The sequence below is a fragment of the Gossypium arboreum genome, chromosome 10 (genome assembly GCF_025698485.1).
Source record: "Gossypium arboreum isolate Shixiya-1 chromosome 10, ASM2569848v2, whole genome shotgun sequence".
NCBI classification, from domain to species: Eukaryota; Viridiplantae; Streptophyta; class Magnoliopsida; order Malvales; family Malvaceae; genus Gossypium; species Gossypium arboreum.
In genome coordinates this window covers 118,507,929-118,524,285 of record NC_069079.1, presented here as the reverse complement: position 1 = coordinate 118,524,285, position 16,357 = coordinate 118,507,929, and the positions used below count along the sequence as shown (strand labels likewise).

The following is a 16,357-nucleotide window of genomic DNA, read 5'->3' as shown; positions in this document are numbered from 1 at the left end:
ACAATGATTTGTGAATAAAATGTCGCGCTAATAAATTACAAAACACAAATACTAAAAAAAACAATTCACGGAAATTACAAGATGGACCAAATTTAAAGCTAACATAGACAACCAAAAGAAAGGATAATAAAATAACATAGTTAATAAAATGTCAATGCTAAGGCTAACATGAAAATAATAATAATGAATATACAAATGAATGATATATAAGATGGCTAAAATAGTAATACTAACAACAAAAATAATAAAGTTTGAGACTGTAAAAAGGGTATAAATAAATAAATAATATTAATATTAATAACAAAATAACAAATAATCTAAAGTTAGAAATTGTAAAAGAAAATAGTAAATAGATAATGCTAATATATAATAACATGAAATATATTTAAAACTTAGGTAAATTAATAGGAATAAGGATATGATAATAATAGTAACAATAACGTAATATTATAATGTAATAATATAAAATTAATTAGATTAATGATATGGTAATAATAATAGTGATAATACAATAATAATAATAAAGTAGAAAATAACAATAATAATACATTAATAATAATAATAATAATAATAATAATAATAATAATATAATAATAGAAAAATAATAATAATATATTAATAAGAATGATTATAGTATAAAAAATAATAGTAAAAATAATTTTAATAAAAGAATAATAAAAGTAAAAATAATGAATGTAATAGTAACATATAATAATAATAATGAATACAATAGTAATATTATTAAAATAATTAATAATAAAAATGTTCAATTAATCAATTAAATGATAAAGTAGCAAAATAACTAAAAAAAAGACCGAATTGAATTTAAAACGAAAGTTTGGGGCGAAATCAGAAATAAATAAAAGGGCCGGGAAAAGATCAGATTGTAATGCGCAAACGAAGTAGAGGGACTGGGAAAGTAAATATCCCCTCCCTAAAAAACGCATCACCCTGCGCAGGGCCAAATTAAAACAGAAGGAAAATTATAGGGCCAAATTAGAAATAAATAGAACTTAATTGTAAAATCATAAAAACGCTGAAGGGCCTGGAGTGCAATTAGCCCATCTAAGAAAAACAAGCTGATCCTCCCCTTGGAGCGAGTCAGGTCACAGGTCAGAGGCCCAAAACAACGTTGTTTTGGCCTCTAAACCCAATTTTCAAAACGGCGTCGTTTTAGCTATGTTATAAAACCCAAATTTTGCCCAAAAAACCTCATTTTCAGCCCTCTTTCTTAAATAACCTTCAAAAACCTCCCAAACCCTCTCCAATGTCCCTATTCCAGTCAGAGGTCCGGCCATCCTTCTCCGCCATCCGCTGCCGTTGGCGCCGCCATGCACGGCTGCCTGTGCCCAAAAGGTAAATTTTTTTTTTTATGAATTTGTATATATACATATATTTTTTAAGGAAAAATAAATAATAAATAAATAAATAAATAAAAAGAAAAACTAAAAAAACATAACCTACGTTTTCTTTGTTCTCTTTTCGATTTTGCTTTACTATTTGATTCTTGATTTGCAATTGAAATTGTTGTTTTCTTATTGATCTCTTCATATCCAAAAAACAAAGGTCCCTTTACACTGTTGACAATGGCTTTATATAGCCTAAATTACAACCGTTTTTGAACTATTGCAGGTTGTGGATGGCGTGGAGGACATGGGCACTGACGTGGTGCGGATGTGGCGTAGTGGAGCAGCACACGACACGAAGGGGCGCACGACTTGTAGCGCCTAGAGCTGACTTACGACGCAAAGGGTGTTTGGAGTTAGGGTTTGCTTAAGGTTTGGGTAGTGAGTTGGGCCTGGGCAATTGGGCTGAATTATTTTGTAATTTATTTTGGGCTTTTACTTATTAAGGCCCAGTCAAATTTGGGTATTTACATTACAAATATATTTAAATTTTTTAATCTTAACCTTCTACTTCAATCTATCGTTCTTGTCATCATCTTCTATCTTGATCTTCTTCTTTAATCTATTATCATCTTTGATCAATATTGGACTTCGATGCAATTAATTGTTTTGGAGTTACAAATTACTTAAAATAATAATAAATTGAAGACCGGTATAAAATTATAGTCTTAATACTAATTAGAAAAATAATATAAATTAAAATTAAAATTAATGACAACATACAATTATAAAATGAAGCTTTCATATTAGACAATGATAGGAAAAGTGAGTAAGGGTGACTTTAAACCAAATTTATTATAACATGTATTATAAACTAAATTAATGTACGATGATAATGAATGAATATTATAATTTTACACCATCATTGATTATAGTGATCTTTTATCACTTTTTGATGTCATTATCGTTTAACAATGACTTGAATTTGTCGATTGAGTCTTAACTCAATTGGCATGGTATTGTTGTTAATGTAGGAAAACGTGGGTTCGAGTGTGCTGAAATACATTATACTCCTATTTATGGCTTAGGGAGGGGATATGGGTAATTTCTAGGCATTGTGTAAAAAAGAACAGATATGATCAGAACTTATAATGATAATTCAAATCAATAAAAATTATATTATTTAAAAGAAACTTTTTTTTTTGATGAAAAAAAATACATCAAGTCAATTGAAAAGGAATTTCACTAGCTATATCTTGATGAAGAACCTCTAAGACCTCGCTAAAAGGTACATCAAAAATCTGTAGACTTGATTTCCAATCTAGACATAGTTTACCATTCGGTCTGCAACGAAATTTTTCCCGCTTGGCACATAATGTATCCACCATTGTCCTTCAATGGCATAGTTCTTTGGACTCTTCTAAGCACTGTGGCCGCTAAATCTCCCATCTTTTTATTAGTTAAAGCCTTACTCACTTTAAAGTTGTCAATCTATATAGTGACATGTTTATGTCCTTTTCTTAAAAGAATAAGGAGTCGGTCAAAAATATCCAGAATTCAGCTTTAAAGGGATTACAATTACGATTATATCTTTAAAAATTCTCTAACTTAATTCAAGTTGTTGTACCCAGCTAAGAAAAGTTTTAATGACCTCAAAAGATGAATAGGTAACGTTTTGGATGATATTGAGGTTTAATTAAATGGTAATTGATTTAAAGTTCAATGGTTAAATGAGTAAATTTAATGTATCTTGATCAATGATTGGATGACCCATTTTTATGTGTGCCCATGTGCTAGTGAGAAGGGTTATGTACAACAATTATGAATTTATATTCTATGAAAAATTTTCATACTTTGTGCGCTACATAATATAATAGATTAAAATATTAAATATCAAACTCTATTTTAAATATAATATTTGGACTTTGATTATCCTTAGCTATACAAGACAAGATGGCATCTGGTTGATTGAATAAAATTTGGCGATTGATTTAGTTGTTGTAGTAATGAAAATTTTGAATATAATTTGAATGTAATTAAGCACTTAATATCTTTTAAATATCAATTTTATATATTTTTATAATTAAATTTACATTAAAAATATATTTAAAATTATTTAATTTAAATTTGGGTTAACCCAAAAATAAAAATTATCGTCTAAATTCAACATGATGAATAGGTCTAGGGATGTGCTTCATTTGCCTCTCAATTCACAACTTTTCAAATTTGAAAATGTTAAATAATGAATTTATGTTTATTATCCTATTAAAGGATATACATCACTTTCTCTTATAATTCAATTTATATCCTTTAATTTTTGTTTTTTTATTGTTTTCAACATTTTTTCCTTTTGCAACGATACAGATAAATTAAGGTAGAGACAATGACGGAACTAAATATTATCAATGATATAAGTCGAATCTTAGTTGTAGAAATAGAAGGGGGCATACCTCATTTTCCATCAAAAGAGATAATATTATTGCAGATACAGCGCATAACATAAGAAGTTAACTAAATTTGCCCGATGTAGGGACAATCAAAAAAAGTGGGCTAATCCAACCAATCTTACCTACACAATAGAAAGAGCCGTACGTGATTTATCTCTCCATCGAATCAAATTAGCTAAAATTATGTGTTCATGAGCCTGTACTATTTAAAATCTTAAATTAATATAAAAATAAAATTATATTTTAGCCTCCCTAAAAATATAAAAATATAATTTAATACCTTAAAAATTATAAAAATATAATCTATTAAAATAATAAAATTATATTTTTTCTATAATAAAATTTCGTCCCTGGCAGAGAATAGATAGACTTTGACTTTTTTTTGTCCCTGGCGGAGAATAGATAGACTTTGGCTTTTTAGTCCCTGGCGAAGAATAGATAGACTTTGGCTTTATTTGATATGGAGGATGGAAAAGAGCGATAGTTAAGATTTATAACCACTTTCTACTTTATAGTTGAACTGTTGTGAATTTTTCCATCCTCACCCTTTTCTATCCTTTGTAGTTGTTTAGAAATTCATAATTTTTCTAAATCATTTATAAAGTGAAAATGCGTTTTGGATATTAATATTTGATTACTATAAATTTGTTGTTCACAGGGAAATGATGAAAGATGTGCTTTAAAGTTAACAACCATTTGATCATGTTAACGAAGCTCAGTTTAAGCATCTTTGTACTTAATGGTAACCAACACCACTGAACGTATCATACCCAGGGTTGCTTTATGTATCTACAGCTAACCCTAAATCTCTCTCTCACACTGTCACACACACACACACATATATATATATAAGTTGGATGCATGCAGTTGGGTCAACAATTCATTGGAGACAGCTCAAATGGAAAAGTAAACAGGCTGATCCACTGGGACTAATTCCATAACTCCCTTCATGAACTAGCCCTAAATCCCAACTAATAATGCTCTATAACAAGGATGTCAACGCCTTGCATGCGTAAATATTATAATAATGCCTAAATATGACTTCTCTGCCAACCAATGGCCACCCAAATCTCCTCTATGCGTACGCATTATCCTCTGAGCCCCCACGGTTTCATTTCAAAAAATAAAATAAAATAAACAAGTTGCCAAAGAGTTCTATAAAGGGATTCTTCCTCTCATGTCTCAAACAGACTTGTCTAGATTACAGTGGCAATCGTACTGTTTATGATCTTTCTTCTATCTCTACCCCTCTTCCTCTTCATTCTCCTAAAACGTAGTACTACAACCAATGGCAATCTTAATGGTGTTCTTCCTTTTCCTCCAGGTCCTCCAGGTCTTCCCTTGATCGGTCACTTACATATGCTGATGTCTGATAACTCAGTCCCTCATATTTTTCTTTATAAACTCTCTCAAAAGTATGGTCCTCTCGTGTTCTTAAGATTTGGATTTAAGCCAACCCTTGTAGTTTCTTCAGCGAAAATGGCTGAAGCGGTTATGAAAACCCATGACCTTGACTTCTGCAGTAGACCTAGTCTTTGTGGTGCTCGTAGATTATCTTACAATGCCTCGGATTTGTCTTTTTCACCATACTCTGACTACTGGCGTGAGATGAGGAAACTTTGTGTTGTGCATCTGTTTAGCAGAGTGCAAAAGTATCGCCCCATCCGAGAAGATGAAGTTGCTCGCCTGGTTCAAAAAATATGCCGATTATCCATTGATTCTAAGCCTGTAAACTTGAGTGAGGCAATGATGTGCCTTTCCAATTCAATAATATGTAGAGTAGGTTTCGGTAAGAGGTATGACGACGAAGGAGCTGAAAGAAGCAGGTTCGATGGGTTGCTTAAAGAAAGTGAAGCCATGTTGTCATGCTTTAGTTTCTCTGACTATTTTCCTTTCATGGGTTGGGTTGATAGATTCACCGGGTTCTTCTCTCGTCTTGAAAAAACATCCAAAGAACTTGATATTTTCTATCAACAGCTCATTAATGAACATCTCGATCCAAATAGACAAAAACCAGAGCAAGAGGACATACTCGATGTGTTACTAAGAATGCAGAAAGATCGTGATTTTCCATTTGATCTGACCATAGATCACATAAAAGCTATTCTTATGGTCTTATCTCATTTTCACTCGAAATTTCTATCACTAGCTTCACACTTTATGCATATATCATATAACCTCTTTTTTTTTTCTCTATGTAGGATGTGTTTATTGCTGGAACAGACACAACAGCAGCCACTGTAATTTGGGCCATGTGCTTCCTAATGATAAACCCAAAGTGTTTGAAGAAAACTCTAGCGGAAGTGAGGGATTTGATTGGGACAAAAGGATTTGTAAATGAAGAAGACATTCAAGGTTTAACTTACCTAAAAGCTGTGATAAAAGAAACATTCAGGTTGCAAACAACAGTTCCATTGTTAGTGCCGCGAGAAACACTTCGAAAGTGCAGCGTAGGTGGGTACCAAGTACCTGCCAAAACCTTAGTGTATGTGAATGCATGGGCAATAGGAAGAGACCCTGAAGCTTGGGAAAACCCTGAGGAATTTTGTCCCGAAAGGTTCATCGGCAGCTCTATTGACTACAAAGGGTTGAACTTTGAGCTGATACCCTTTGGTGCAGGTAGAAGGGTTTGTCCTGGAATGCATATGGGAGTTGCAGCAGTGGAGCTTGCCCTTGCTAATCTTCTTTACAAGTTTGATTGGGAAATGTCGACCGGAATGAACAAGAAAGACATAGACTTTGATGTTGTACCTGGTCTCACTACACACAAAAAAAATGCTCTTATCCTTGTCGCTAGGAAGATTAAATGATTAAACAATCTCTCAAGTTTGTACTTTTTACAGTTTGAACCACATTCTATAATAATGCTTGTAGAGGAACAAATTTGTCCGGCCCAACAAATTAAAATCAAGCCTAAATCCTACCCAATTCACAAACCCAATTATAAAATCAGATCCAAAACTAAGCCCAAATAATAAAAATCCTAACCCAATACAACCTAAACTTATTTAAAAAAAAAAAAAAAGACAAAACCCTAGCCACCTTGCTTCCCACTTGCACCTACTTCATCACCTTGCCTCCCACTTGCACCTACTCCACCACCTTGTCTCCCACTTGCACCTACACCATCAAATAGAGAAGAGACATAGAATGATAAGAAATGTATGTAAGATGGCTATAAAAGCAAAACCAAAAGTCCATTGTAAGGAAAAGGAGGAGGAAAGAATTGTATTTTTGAAAAGTTTTTTTGATACAAAAAAAAAAAGATAAGAATGTAAAAGCAAAAGGTTTGCAAGCAAATGTGAAATAAAAAAAGTGAGTATTGAAGAAGAAAAGATTCAAACGCGTTAAGGTTTTTATTTCTTTTTTCCTTTTTATTTTCACTTTTTTTGTACATATAAATATTTTTTCTTTTTTTCTTTTCTTTCAAAAATAGTATACATATATTTAGATATAAAAATTAAAAAGAAAACAAAAAATAATACATTTTTAAATTCGCCATCACAAGACGGTGGCCGGTGATGGCGTAAAGAGGCAGTGATGCCTTGATCCCATACTGGTAATCTTAATTGGGACCATGGCGGAATGGTGAAAGAGGAGAGAGTTGGAGCTTTGTTTTATTTTTTTTATTTTATTATTTTTACTATTATTTATATTATTATTATTTCTCATGTATATATTATTATTTATATTATTATTATATTATATATACCATCTCCATATTTATTTATATTATTACTATCATTATTGTTACTTCTATTATTTTTATTTCGACTATTATATATATATATATATGTATTATTGTTTGTATTATTATTATTATTATTATTATTATTATTATTATTATCACCCTATTGTAATTACTTTACTTTTGTATTCTAATATATTATTAATATTACTCATATTTTCATTATTTTTGCTATTACTATTATTATTATATATTAGTGTATATTTTTATGTATATATATATTTATATATAGTATTGTTTTTATTACTTTAATTTAATATTTTTATTATATTTGCTTTTGTATTTCTATATTTATTATTATTATTATTATTATTATTATTATTATTATTATATAGTAGTGTGTATTTCTATTATATACATATATATACTTTTATATATAGTATTATTATTTACTTTACTTTAATATTATTATTATCATTATATCCAACCCAATAATAATTCTTTCATAAAAGTAATATTCCGTATTTGGTAATTCGAGACAATCGTGCCCTAACTTACTGGGTTTCGATTTTTCTCCTTTAACCTAAATAACGGAATACTCTTTTAAATCGTGACATGAGTTTTGAAAAATGCTTATTCTCAGAGATACGAGGTGTTGTGCCCTAACTTACCGAATATGATATTTTGTTACCTCGAAATAAGATTTTTGCAAGTAAAGACAATATTCGATGTTCGAAAATTCGAGGAAACATGCCCTAACTTACTGGGTTTCGATTTTCCTCGTTCACCTTAACTATCACCATCACATGATAACTTTTATAAAAAAAAATAACTTATGTTGCTTCAATAGCTGACGAAAGTTTTTTCCTTCCCCATATCATTTATTCACGCCCTCCGTTAATTATTTTCGTTTGTTAATTTTTAATAATACATTAATTAAAAGATTTGGTTTATTTAAAAAGATTTAAGGGTATAAAAATTCTGAAATTTTTATAAGAAAAATAATTAAGTTTTTATTTTTTAATCAATTAGATACTTAAATTTTAAAATGTATTAAAAAGGCTTTTAAACTTTTTTAAAAAAGTAATTAAGTCCCTTTTTTCACTTAATTGAGTACTTGAACGGTTAAAATCCATCAAAAAGACTCTTTAATACTTAACTTGAATAGTTGACCATTAAGTTAATTGTCCCTAATTTTTTTAATTAAAATTATCTCGTGTCACAACCACGACGTGACATGTGACAAAAAAATTATAAAAATTATTAAATTTTAATAAAATATAAAATTTTATAAATATCATAAAATAATTTATAAAATGCATCAAAAGGGTCATTTAACTATTAACTTTAACCATTGACCATTAAAGTTAATGACCACTAGTTTTTTCAGTTAAAATCATCACGTGTCGCAACACAGCGTGATATTGGGGGGTGCAAAACTCGATTTAACTCGAAAAAATTGAATAAAAATTTGAATTTTGAGTTAAACGAATCGAGTTAATCGAGTTATTCGAGTCAACTTGGATTTTTTTTTTTGAATTTCGAGTTTGAATCTAGTTGAATTTTCGAATTCGAATAACTCGAATAATTCGAATAAACCGAATATCAAATTATAATATTTTACATTTTTACCCCAAACCCTCAAACATTTTTACTTTTCCCCCAAAACTTTTACTCCCCTCCCATCCCAACCCCCCCATCTACCCCAAATCCATTCCTCATCAATTTTTTTTAATATTTTCCTTCCAAAATTTTACTCCTCCATTTACTTTCCCTCCAAATTTTACTCCCAAAAACCCTCAAAACTTTTTATTTTCCCCCAGAATTTTTACTCTCTCCCACTTTTCCCCTAAAACTTTTACTCCCCTCTCATCCCCCCTTTTTTAAAAATATTTTCTCTCCAATATTTTACTCCCCAAAACTTTTTATTTCCCCTAAGGTAAAGGGTGGGAAGTAAAAGTTAAAATCATCCAAAAAATCCCTAAACCTAAATAATAATTTTATTTATATATATGATTTATATTATTAAATTAAATTTCACATTTTGTACTATTTAAATTATTGAATTGTTTAATCATATTGAATATTATATTAAAATTGAATTATTAATAATGCCATAAAATATTTGTGTTAAAATTTTATGTTGGTATCAATTTCATATTTTTTCTTTAAAATATTTTTATTAAAAATCAATTTTTACATTTAATATATTTTTAATTTCAAAATACATAATCAAAAGATAGTTGAAGCAACTAAGTAAGCAAAGAAGCTAACTCATATATAAAAGATTAATAAATAAATTATGAGGTGATGAAAGTTAATAACAAATTTGATTATATGGACAAATTTGATTACGGTGGGTAACAGTGGTTACAATGACCCAAACTTATTTTTTAAAGTTTAACTCGAACAAATATATTCGATTCGAATTTCATCTCACTCGACTCGATTCGAGAAAATTTCAAATTGAGTTATGATGATAACATATGATTACTCAACTCGATTAACTCAAAATTTTTTTATTCGATTTGATTCGATTCAATTTGAACGAACGCTCACCTCTAGTGTGATATATGTGGCGAAAAATGATTAAAAAAGAAAAATTATAAAATTATAAAATATTTCTTTTGGTATGATAATTTCTATAATTTTTACTTAATTTTATATTTTTTACATTTTTATAATTTTCTTAGGATTTTATCAAATTTTACAATTTTTACAATTTTTATTTTTGAATTTTTAATAAAATTTAAATATTTTTTTATTTTTATTAAAATTTAATAATTTTTATTTTTATCATTTTTTTGTCATATGTCATACTGTGATTGTGACACATAATCGTCTTAACTGAAAAAATTAAAAACACTTAAAATTAACAGTCAAAAGACATTTTTAATGCATTTTGACAGTTCAAATAACTAATAACTTTTTTTGAAGAATTTTTACACCTTAAATAAAAAACAAATAATATAAGAAGTGGTTGAATATTTAATTTCATTCAATTGCAGCACTTTCAATTTGTGAAGCTGCCATCTTATTTGAATACAAATAATTAATTAAAAATATATATAAATATTAAAAGCATGCCGTAAGATTCCTTTAGAAAAACCCATAACTATCATGAAAATAATAGAAATGGTATTTTAGGGTTTTAGTTAGATGAGAGTACGAGATAACATGGAATAAAAGGAAACGTAAAAGGGAAGGAAAAACACGTAATTAATTGGAAAAAAGTTGCTGAAAAACAATCACAATCTTATGTGAAGGTAACATCACACATCTAATCCATCTTAATGAGTAATGTGACAATTAACTTTATTTCAAATAAAATATTATAATTAAATTTAAATATATTTGATTTTAATTCACTTTTGATCATTTATTGATTGATATTGACTACTGTTGATCCGTGTTTATTATTGATAGGTGTTGGTCACCATTGATTAATATTGACTAATGTTCACTAACCATTTTTTTATTTATTTATATATTATATTAATTAAAAATATATAAATCATATAATATATAAACAATTCAAAAAATTTTAAAATATTTTTTATAAAATTTTAAAATATATAAATATGAATTTTAAAATTTCAAAATAATATATAAACAATTGAAAATTTTATAAAAAATTAAAAAGATATTTAGGTTTTTAAAAATTGCAAAAGAAAACTTAAAATTTCAAAAATATATATTCTAGAATAAATTTGAAAATTTATTCTAAAATTTTAAGTTTTTTTTAATTTTAGAATATATTTTTTGAAAAGAAAATTTTCTTTTTCAATTTTTAAAATTTAAATACTTTTTTAATTTTTAAAAATATTATATATTATTTTGAGTTTTAAAATTTATATTTATACATTTTAAAATTTAATAAAAGAAACTTTTAAAACTTTTTAATTTTTATATATTATATATGATTTTCTTTTACAATTTTAATTAATATAATACGTAATATTTAAAAACAAATACCACACATTACATGTTCTAATAGCACCATGTGGATGATCAACAATGGTCAACGCTAATCAACTATGGTCAACACCAGTCAACAATCAATCAATGATGGTCAATATCGATCAACAATGAGTCAAAATCGAAGGTGTTTTTTAATTTAAATCTATTTTTTTAAATAAACTTAATTGCCACATGACTCATTGTGATTGGTTAGATGCACCACGTGACATATTCTAATTGGTGCCACGTGGAGATTGTTTTTTTTAACACTGTTATGGAGAAAAAGGTTGAACCGAGTAATAAAATGATAGTTTAAGTGCCCGTTTGAGGCAAAAAAATATTAAATACCAAGGTGAAAAAACAAGCATAGTTTGAGAGCCAAATTGAGCATTAAGTTAAATTAAAATAGAAAACAAAAATTACTAGAAAATAAAATGTAAAGCCAAAACTTAGAGGAGGCGATTTCAATTTTTTTTTCTAGCTTTTTAAGATTAACGCAGTTTTCATTAAATTCCTTACTAACTATAAATGCATTTATAAAGAAAGCAAAAAATATTTCGCAAAATAAAATAAATTAAAATGGATCCAAATCATCAAAATCACCTGTTGAGAGAAGTCTTCATTCTACATCTGACAGTTGATTAATACTATAGCTGCACGCAGGCCCAGTTATGGGATGTTTCAGAGTGAGCTGTTCAGGGCCCAAGGTAAAAGACTCTAAAAAAAAGTTTCTTTTAACATTTTACGTGGAAAAAAAATTTAAACTATAATAAATTAATTAAATGTTTAAAATTTTAAAAAATTTCAATTTTATTGTATTATATTTTATAAGAATCTAATTTATTATTTCACCTAAAAACTTAAAAGTATCAAAAACAGGCTGACTACACGATGTAATAGAGTTGCATCTCTCTCATGCTTTCACATCATAAAACAAAACATGAGAACAGTTGTTGTTACCAATCCTTTTTGATAAGGTGTGATTGGGTCACATTGTAAAATGGTTATTTTTAATAAACGATTTTGATTTATTAAAATAATGCTTTTTGGTCTACGAAATTCAGAGGGATGGGTTCGGGAGTCGGCTACGCACGAGGAAGGATATTCAGTCATATTCTAAACCTCGTATGTTCAATTTTAAAAGGATATTCAGTCATTTGGATTCAATGACAAAATACTGTACGTTAGGGCACGACTTCCTCGAATTGCCAAATACAGAGCATTGCCTTACTTTAAAATTTTCTCTTTTTAAAAAATCATCAAAACATAAATTTAAAACGATATGGGCTTATTCGAAATATGATACAAAGATAACCGATTATATTTAAACATAGTGCATGTGGGAATAATAATGCAATAATATAAAACAACTATACTGAGTCAAATATAATACTAATGTACTATAATAGTCATAGTAGTATTAACAAACAAATTACAACAATAATGATACATATAGATATGAATAAGTAAAGATGAAATAAACAAATAATGGAAGACGATAATGACGAAGTAATAAATAAATAAATATAAAGAAAAAGGTTTAAAAATATGGGAAGTAAAGAACCAAATTAAAATAAATAAAATTTCAGTCACAATTTATAATAAAATATATGTAAAATAATAATAATAATAATAATAATAATAATAATAATAATAATCTGACAATGATAATAATAATAACCATAGAATAATAGGAATGACAATAATAATACTATAAGTGAAAACTTAAAGAATTTGATTTTAAAAATGTATAAGGAATGTGTATAAATAAATAGATGATTAAATAATGATGATGATGATGATGATGATGATATATGTAGTAGAACATAAATAACCTAAATTTTAAAATATATATAGCAAGGATAATAAATGGATAAATGAATAAATAATAACACAATGTGCAGGAATAAGATGAATAATTAATGAAAGAAAATCAAAGTTTGAATGAACAATGAATAAAAGGGATATAAAATTAAAAAAATGCAAATGAATAATATATATAAAATAAATAAATAAGCAAGCAGATGGGTAACATAAAGTAATAATAAATGCATGAGCAAGCAAATAGGTAAATGAATTAAAATGAAAGGGGTTAATTGAAACTTAAAATAAAATTAAAAGATAAAATTAAAAAAAAAAACAGAAAGGGATGGAATCGAAAATGAAATAAAATTAAAGGGTTAAATTAAAAAGAAAAGAGAATGAGGGTCCAAATATAATGCGCGATAGAAGATAGGGATTAAATGGGCAATTATTTCCTGCTCTCAAAACGACATCACTCTAGGTTTTACCCTTTAAAGTGTATTGAGGAAAAATCAAACAGAAATAAAAATAATAGGCCAAATCTAAAAATAAAAGAAATACGGTAGGACCCTATTGAAACCATCCTCAAAAACGGAAGGACTGAGGGCGCAAATATACCCTCAATCCCAAAACACGAGGATCCTAGGCAATCATGGGTCAGGTTGGATTCGGGTCGCCTAAAACAACGTCATTTTATGGCTTTCTGAACTAGCATAAAACGGTGCCGTTTAGCACCTCTATATAAGTTAAATTTAAAAAAAAAATCATTTTCAAAATCTATTTAAAAAAAAACAAAAGAAGCCCCTTTTTTCTCTCTGGCCCCGATCTAGGGTTTAGCCGAGCTCTGGCGAGTCCTCGCAGTGACTCCGCCATAGGCGACGGATGGAGTTGCGTGAGAAGCCAGATTTTCTCAGCCCTTTCGACCCTCTTCCTTTTTTTATAAAAAAAAAACGCAACAACAATAGACCCTCTCCCTGTTGCCTTTTCGAAACCTCGTCAGAACCTCTACAGATTCTTAGGTATTCGAACGCCGGCCACACTCAACGAAGAGGGGAGACGAAAGAACCGGTTGGTTTTTTTCATTATTTATGTATTTATACTTTATGCTTTATAAAAAGAAATAAGAAATCACATTTTGAAAATAGTCTTGCTTTTTTAGATTAATATTCTCTCTTTTTTTGATTGATTGTTTGTAAAAAAAATTACAACGATGGTGGTGGCTTTTATAGCCGTTTTACACATTGTTTGGTCACTGTTCTCGAACTGTTTGGATTTGTTTCTGCTGCGGTTTCTCTACTGTGTTTGTGCCTGTAATACCCCGAAAATTTTTACAATAAAATATTATCTGTGATATAGTAAAATAAGAAAATAAAGTGACAAAAAGGGAAATTTTGAGTTATGCCAATATTGGGAAGTATATTATGATATATTAATTCAAGAAAGGACTAAATTGTAAAAGTGAGAAAAGTTTTGTTGCACAAGAGTAAATACTCAAAATTTGAGGGGTTAAAGTGTAAATATGTAAATTTTGAAGGACCAATAGTGTAAATATTTTAAGGGTGGAATGATCTAGAAACTAAGGAAAATGGATAATTAGGATCAAATTAAATAGATGAAGAACTATTAGGGACTAAATTGTAATTTTACCAAATTAAATGATGACTCAAGGATAGAATTTTAAAAGATAATAAAGGGTAAAATGGTCAATTGGAAGAGAGAGAAATCTAGAAAGTAATAATGATGCTAGAGATATTTTGATATTTTATAATTATTTAATTATATAAATATTATTTTATTAATATTTTAATAAGATATTTTATTATTATTTTATTAGTATATAAAGAAAGAAAGATGAGAAATTATCATCTATCTTTCCCATGTAAAACCAACGTGAGAAGAAGAAGAAGAAAATAAGTTTTCATTTCTTTACAATTTGGTCCTTCTACCAAAAATTCACCATTTTCACCCAAAAATCAAAAGAATTTTCATAGCTACCAAGAGAGAAAAATGTTAAGGAGACTATGGGAAGTTAGAATATCAAGTTGGATTCAAGAAATGGAAGCTGAAGGAGAGAGAAAATCAAGATGAAGATTGAAATCAATAGAACAAGGTAAGAACATCATGATTTCAATATATTTTTAAGTTTGATATTATTGAAAAAGCATGGGATTAATGTTAATGTAGAGTTTCCTTGCATATGGTCCTATGCTCTTGATATGTTAATGAAGAGAAAACAAGAGAAAGTGATGAGAAATAGTGCAGAGAAAGAAAATAAGGGTGTTATAAACATGGTAATTAATATCTTGCACTAAAATAGTTTTGGATAGAAGCAGTAGTCTAACTTTGAAAAATCACCAAAAATTATATAAATCGAATTATAGGATGAATAAAATATAAAATTAAATATTATTGAGTCTACTTTCTTATAGAAGAAATTATGTAAGTAATGTAACTGTAAATCATGAGATATAATAAATTTTGTGAGACAAGGTTAGAATAATTTTGGGTTCCCTTGCTCTGACTTTGGAAAATCATCAAAAATTGGAGAAAAATAATTATGGGCTTAAATTTATATGTTTAGAATCTTGAATGAGTCTATTTTCAAGATAAATAAACAGAAACATCATTCAAATTATTTACAAGGAAATAATTAATTTTTAGTGAAGAAGGGTCAGAACTGTCAGATAGCAGAACAAGAGTAACTTTAAAGAATAAACTGTACTTATTGGCTATACCAAAAATTATTAAAATTTTATGGTAAGAATACATATGAGTCTAGTTTCAGAAAAAATTAGCAGATCTTAATTTGGAGTTCTATAGCTCCAGATATAAATAATTTAGTGACTATGACACAAATGGACAGCTTGAATATTCATAAAAGTAAATAATAAAAAATATAGATAATGTTACTTACAAGTGTGTTATATACATTAAGAATGTGGAATGGAGAGGAGGAGGAGGAAAATACATATGAATATTCAGCTAGCATTGCTAATTTTCGTGTTTTAGGCTTAAGGACTAAATTGAATAAAAGTAAAATTTCAGGGGCAATTTTATAAAAATGTCAAAAATGACCAAATTGAAGGGAATGAATTGTTTTATTATCTAAATTA

At 28.1% G+C, this 16,357-nt stretch overlaps 1 protein-coding gene across 1 annotated transcript; it reads left to right on the top strand.

The window, feature by feature from the left end:
* The first annotated feature begins 4,985 nt into the window (after nt 1-4,985).
* LOC108488731 (cytochrome P450 83B1-like) lies at nt 4,986-6,676 on the top strand. Its single transcript, XM_017793018.2, has 2 exons — nt 4,986-5,905; nt 5,995-6,676. Exons 1-2 carry the CDS (start codon nt 5,018-5,020, stop codon nt 6,601-6,603), a joined length of 1,497 nt encoding a protein of 498 aa, XP_017648507.1. The 5' UTR covers nt 4,986-5,017; the 3' UTR covers nt 6,604-6,676.
* The last annotated feature ends 9,681 nt before the right edge of the window (nt 6,677-16,357 follow it).

What these genes read in the sequence shown, in the direction of transcription:
- LOC108488731 (XM_017793018.2), top strand. Translation starts at nt 5,018, where the DNA reads ATGATCTTTCTTCTATCTCTACCCCTCTTCCTCTTCATTCTCCTAAAA. An exon ending in ACATAAAAGCTATTCTTATG is followed by an intron (nt 5,906 to 5,994) that starts GTCTTATCTCAT and finishes TTCTCTATGTAG; the next exon opens with GATGTGTTTATTGCTGGAAC.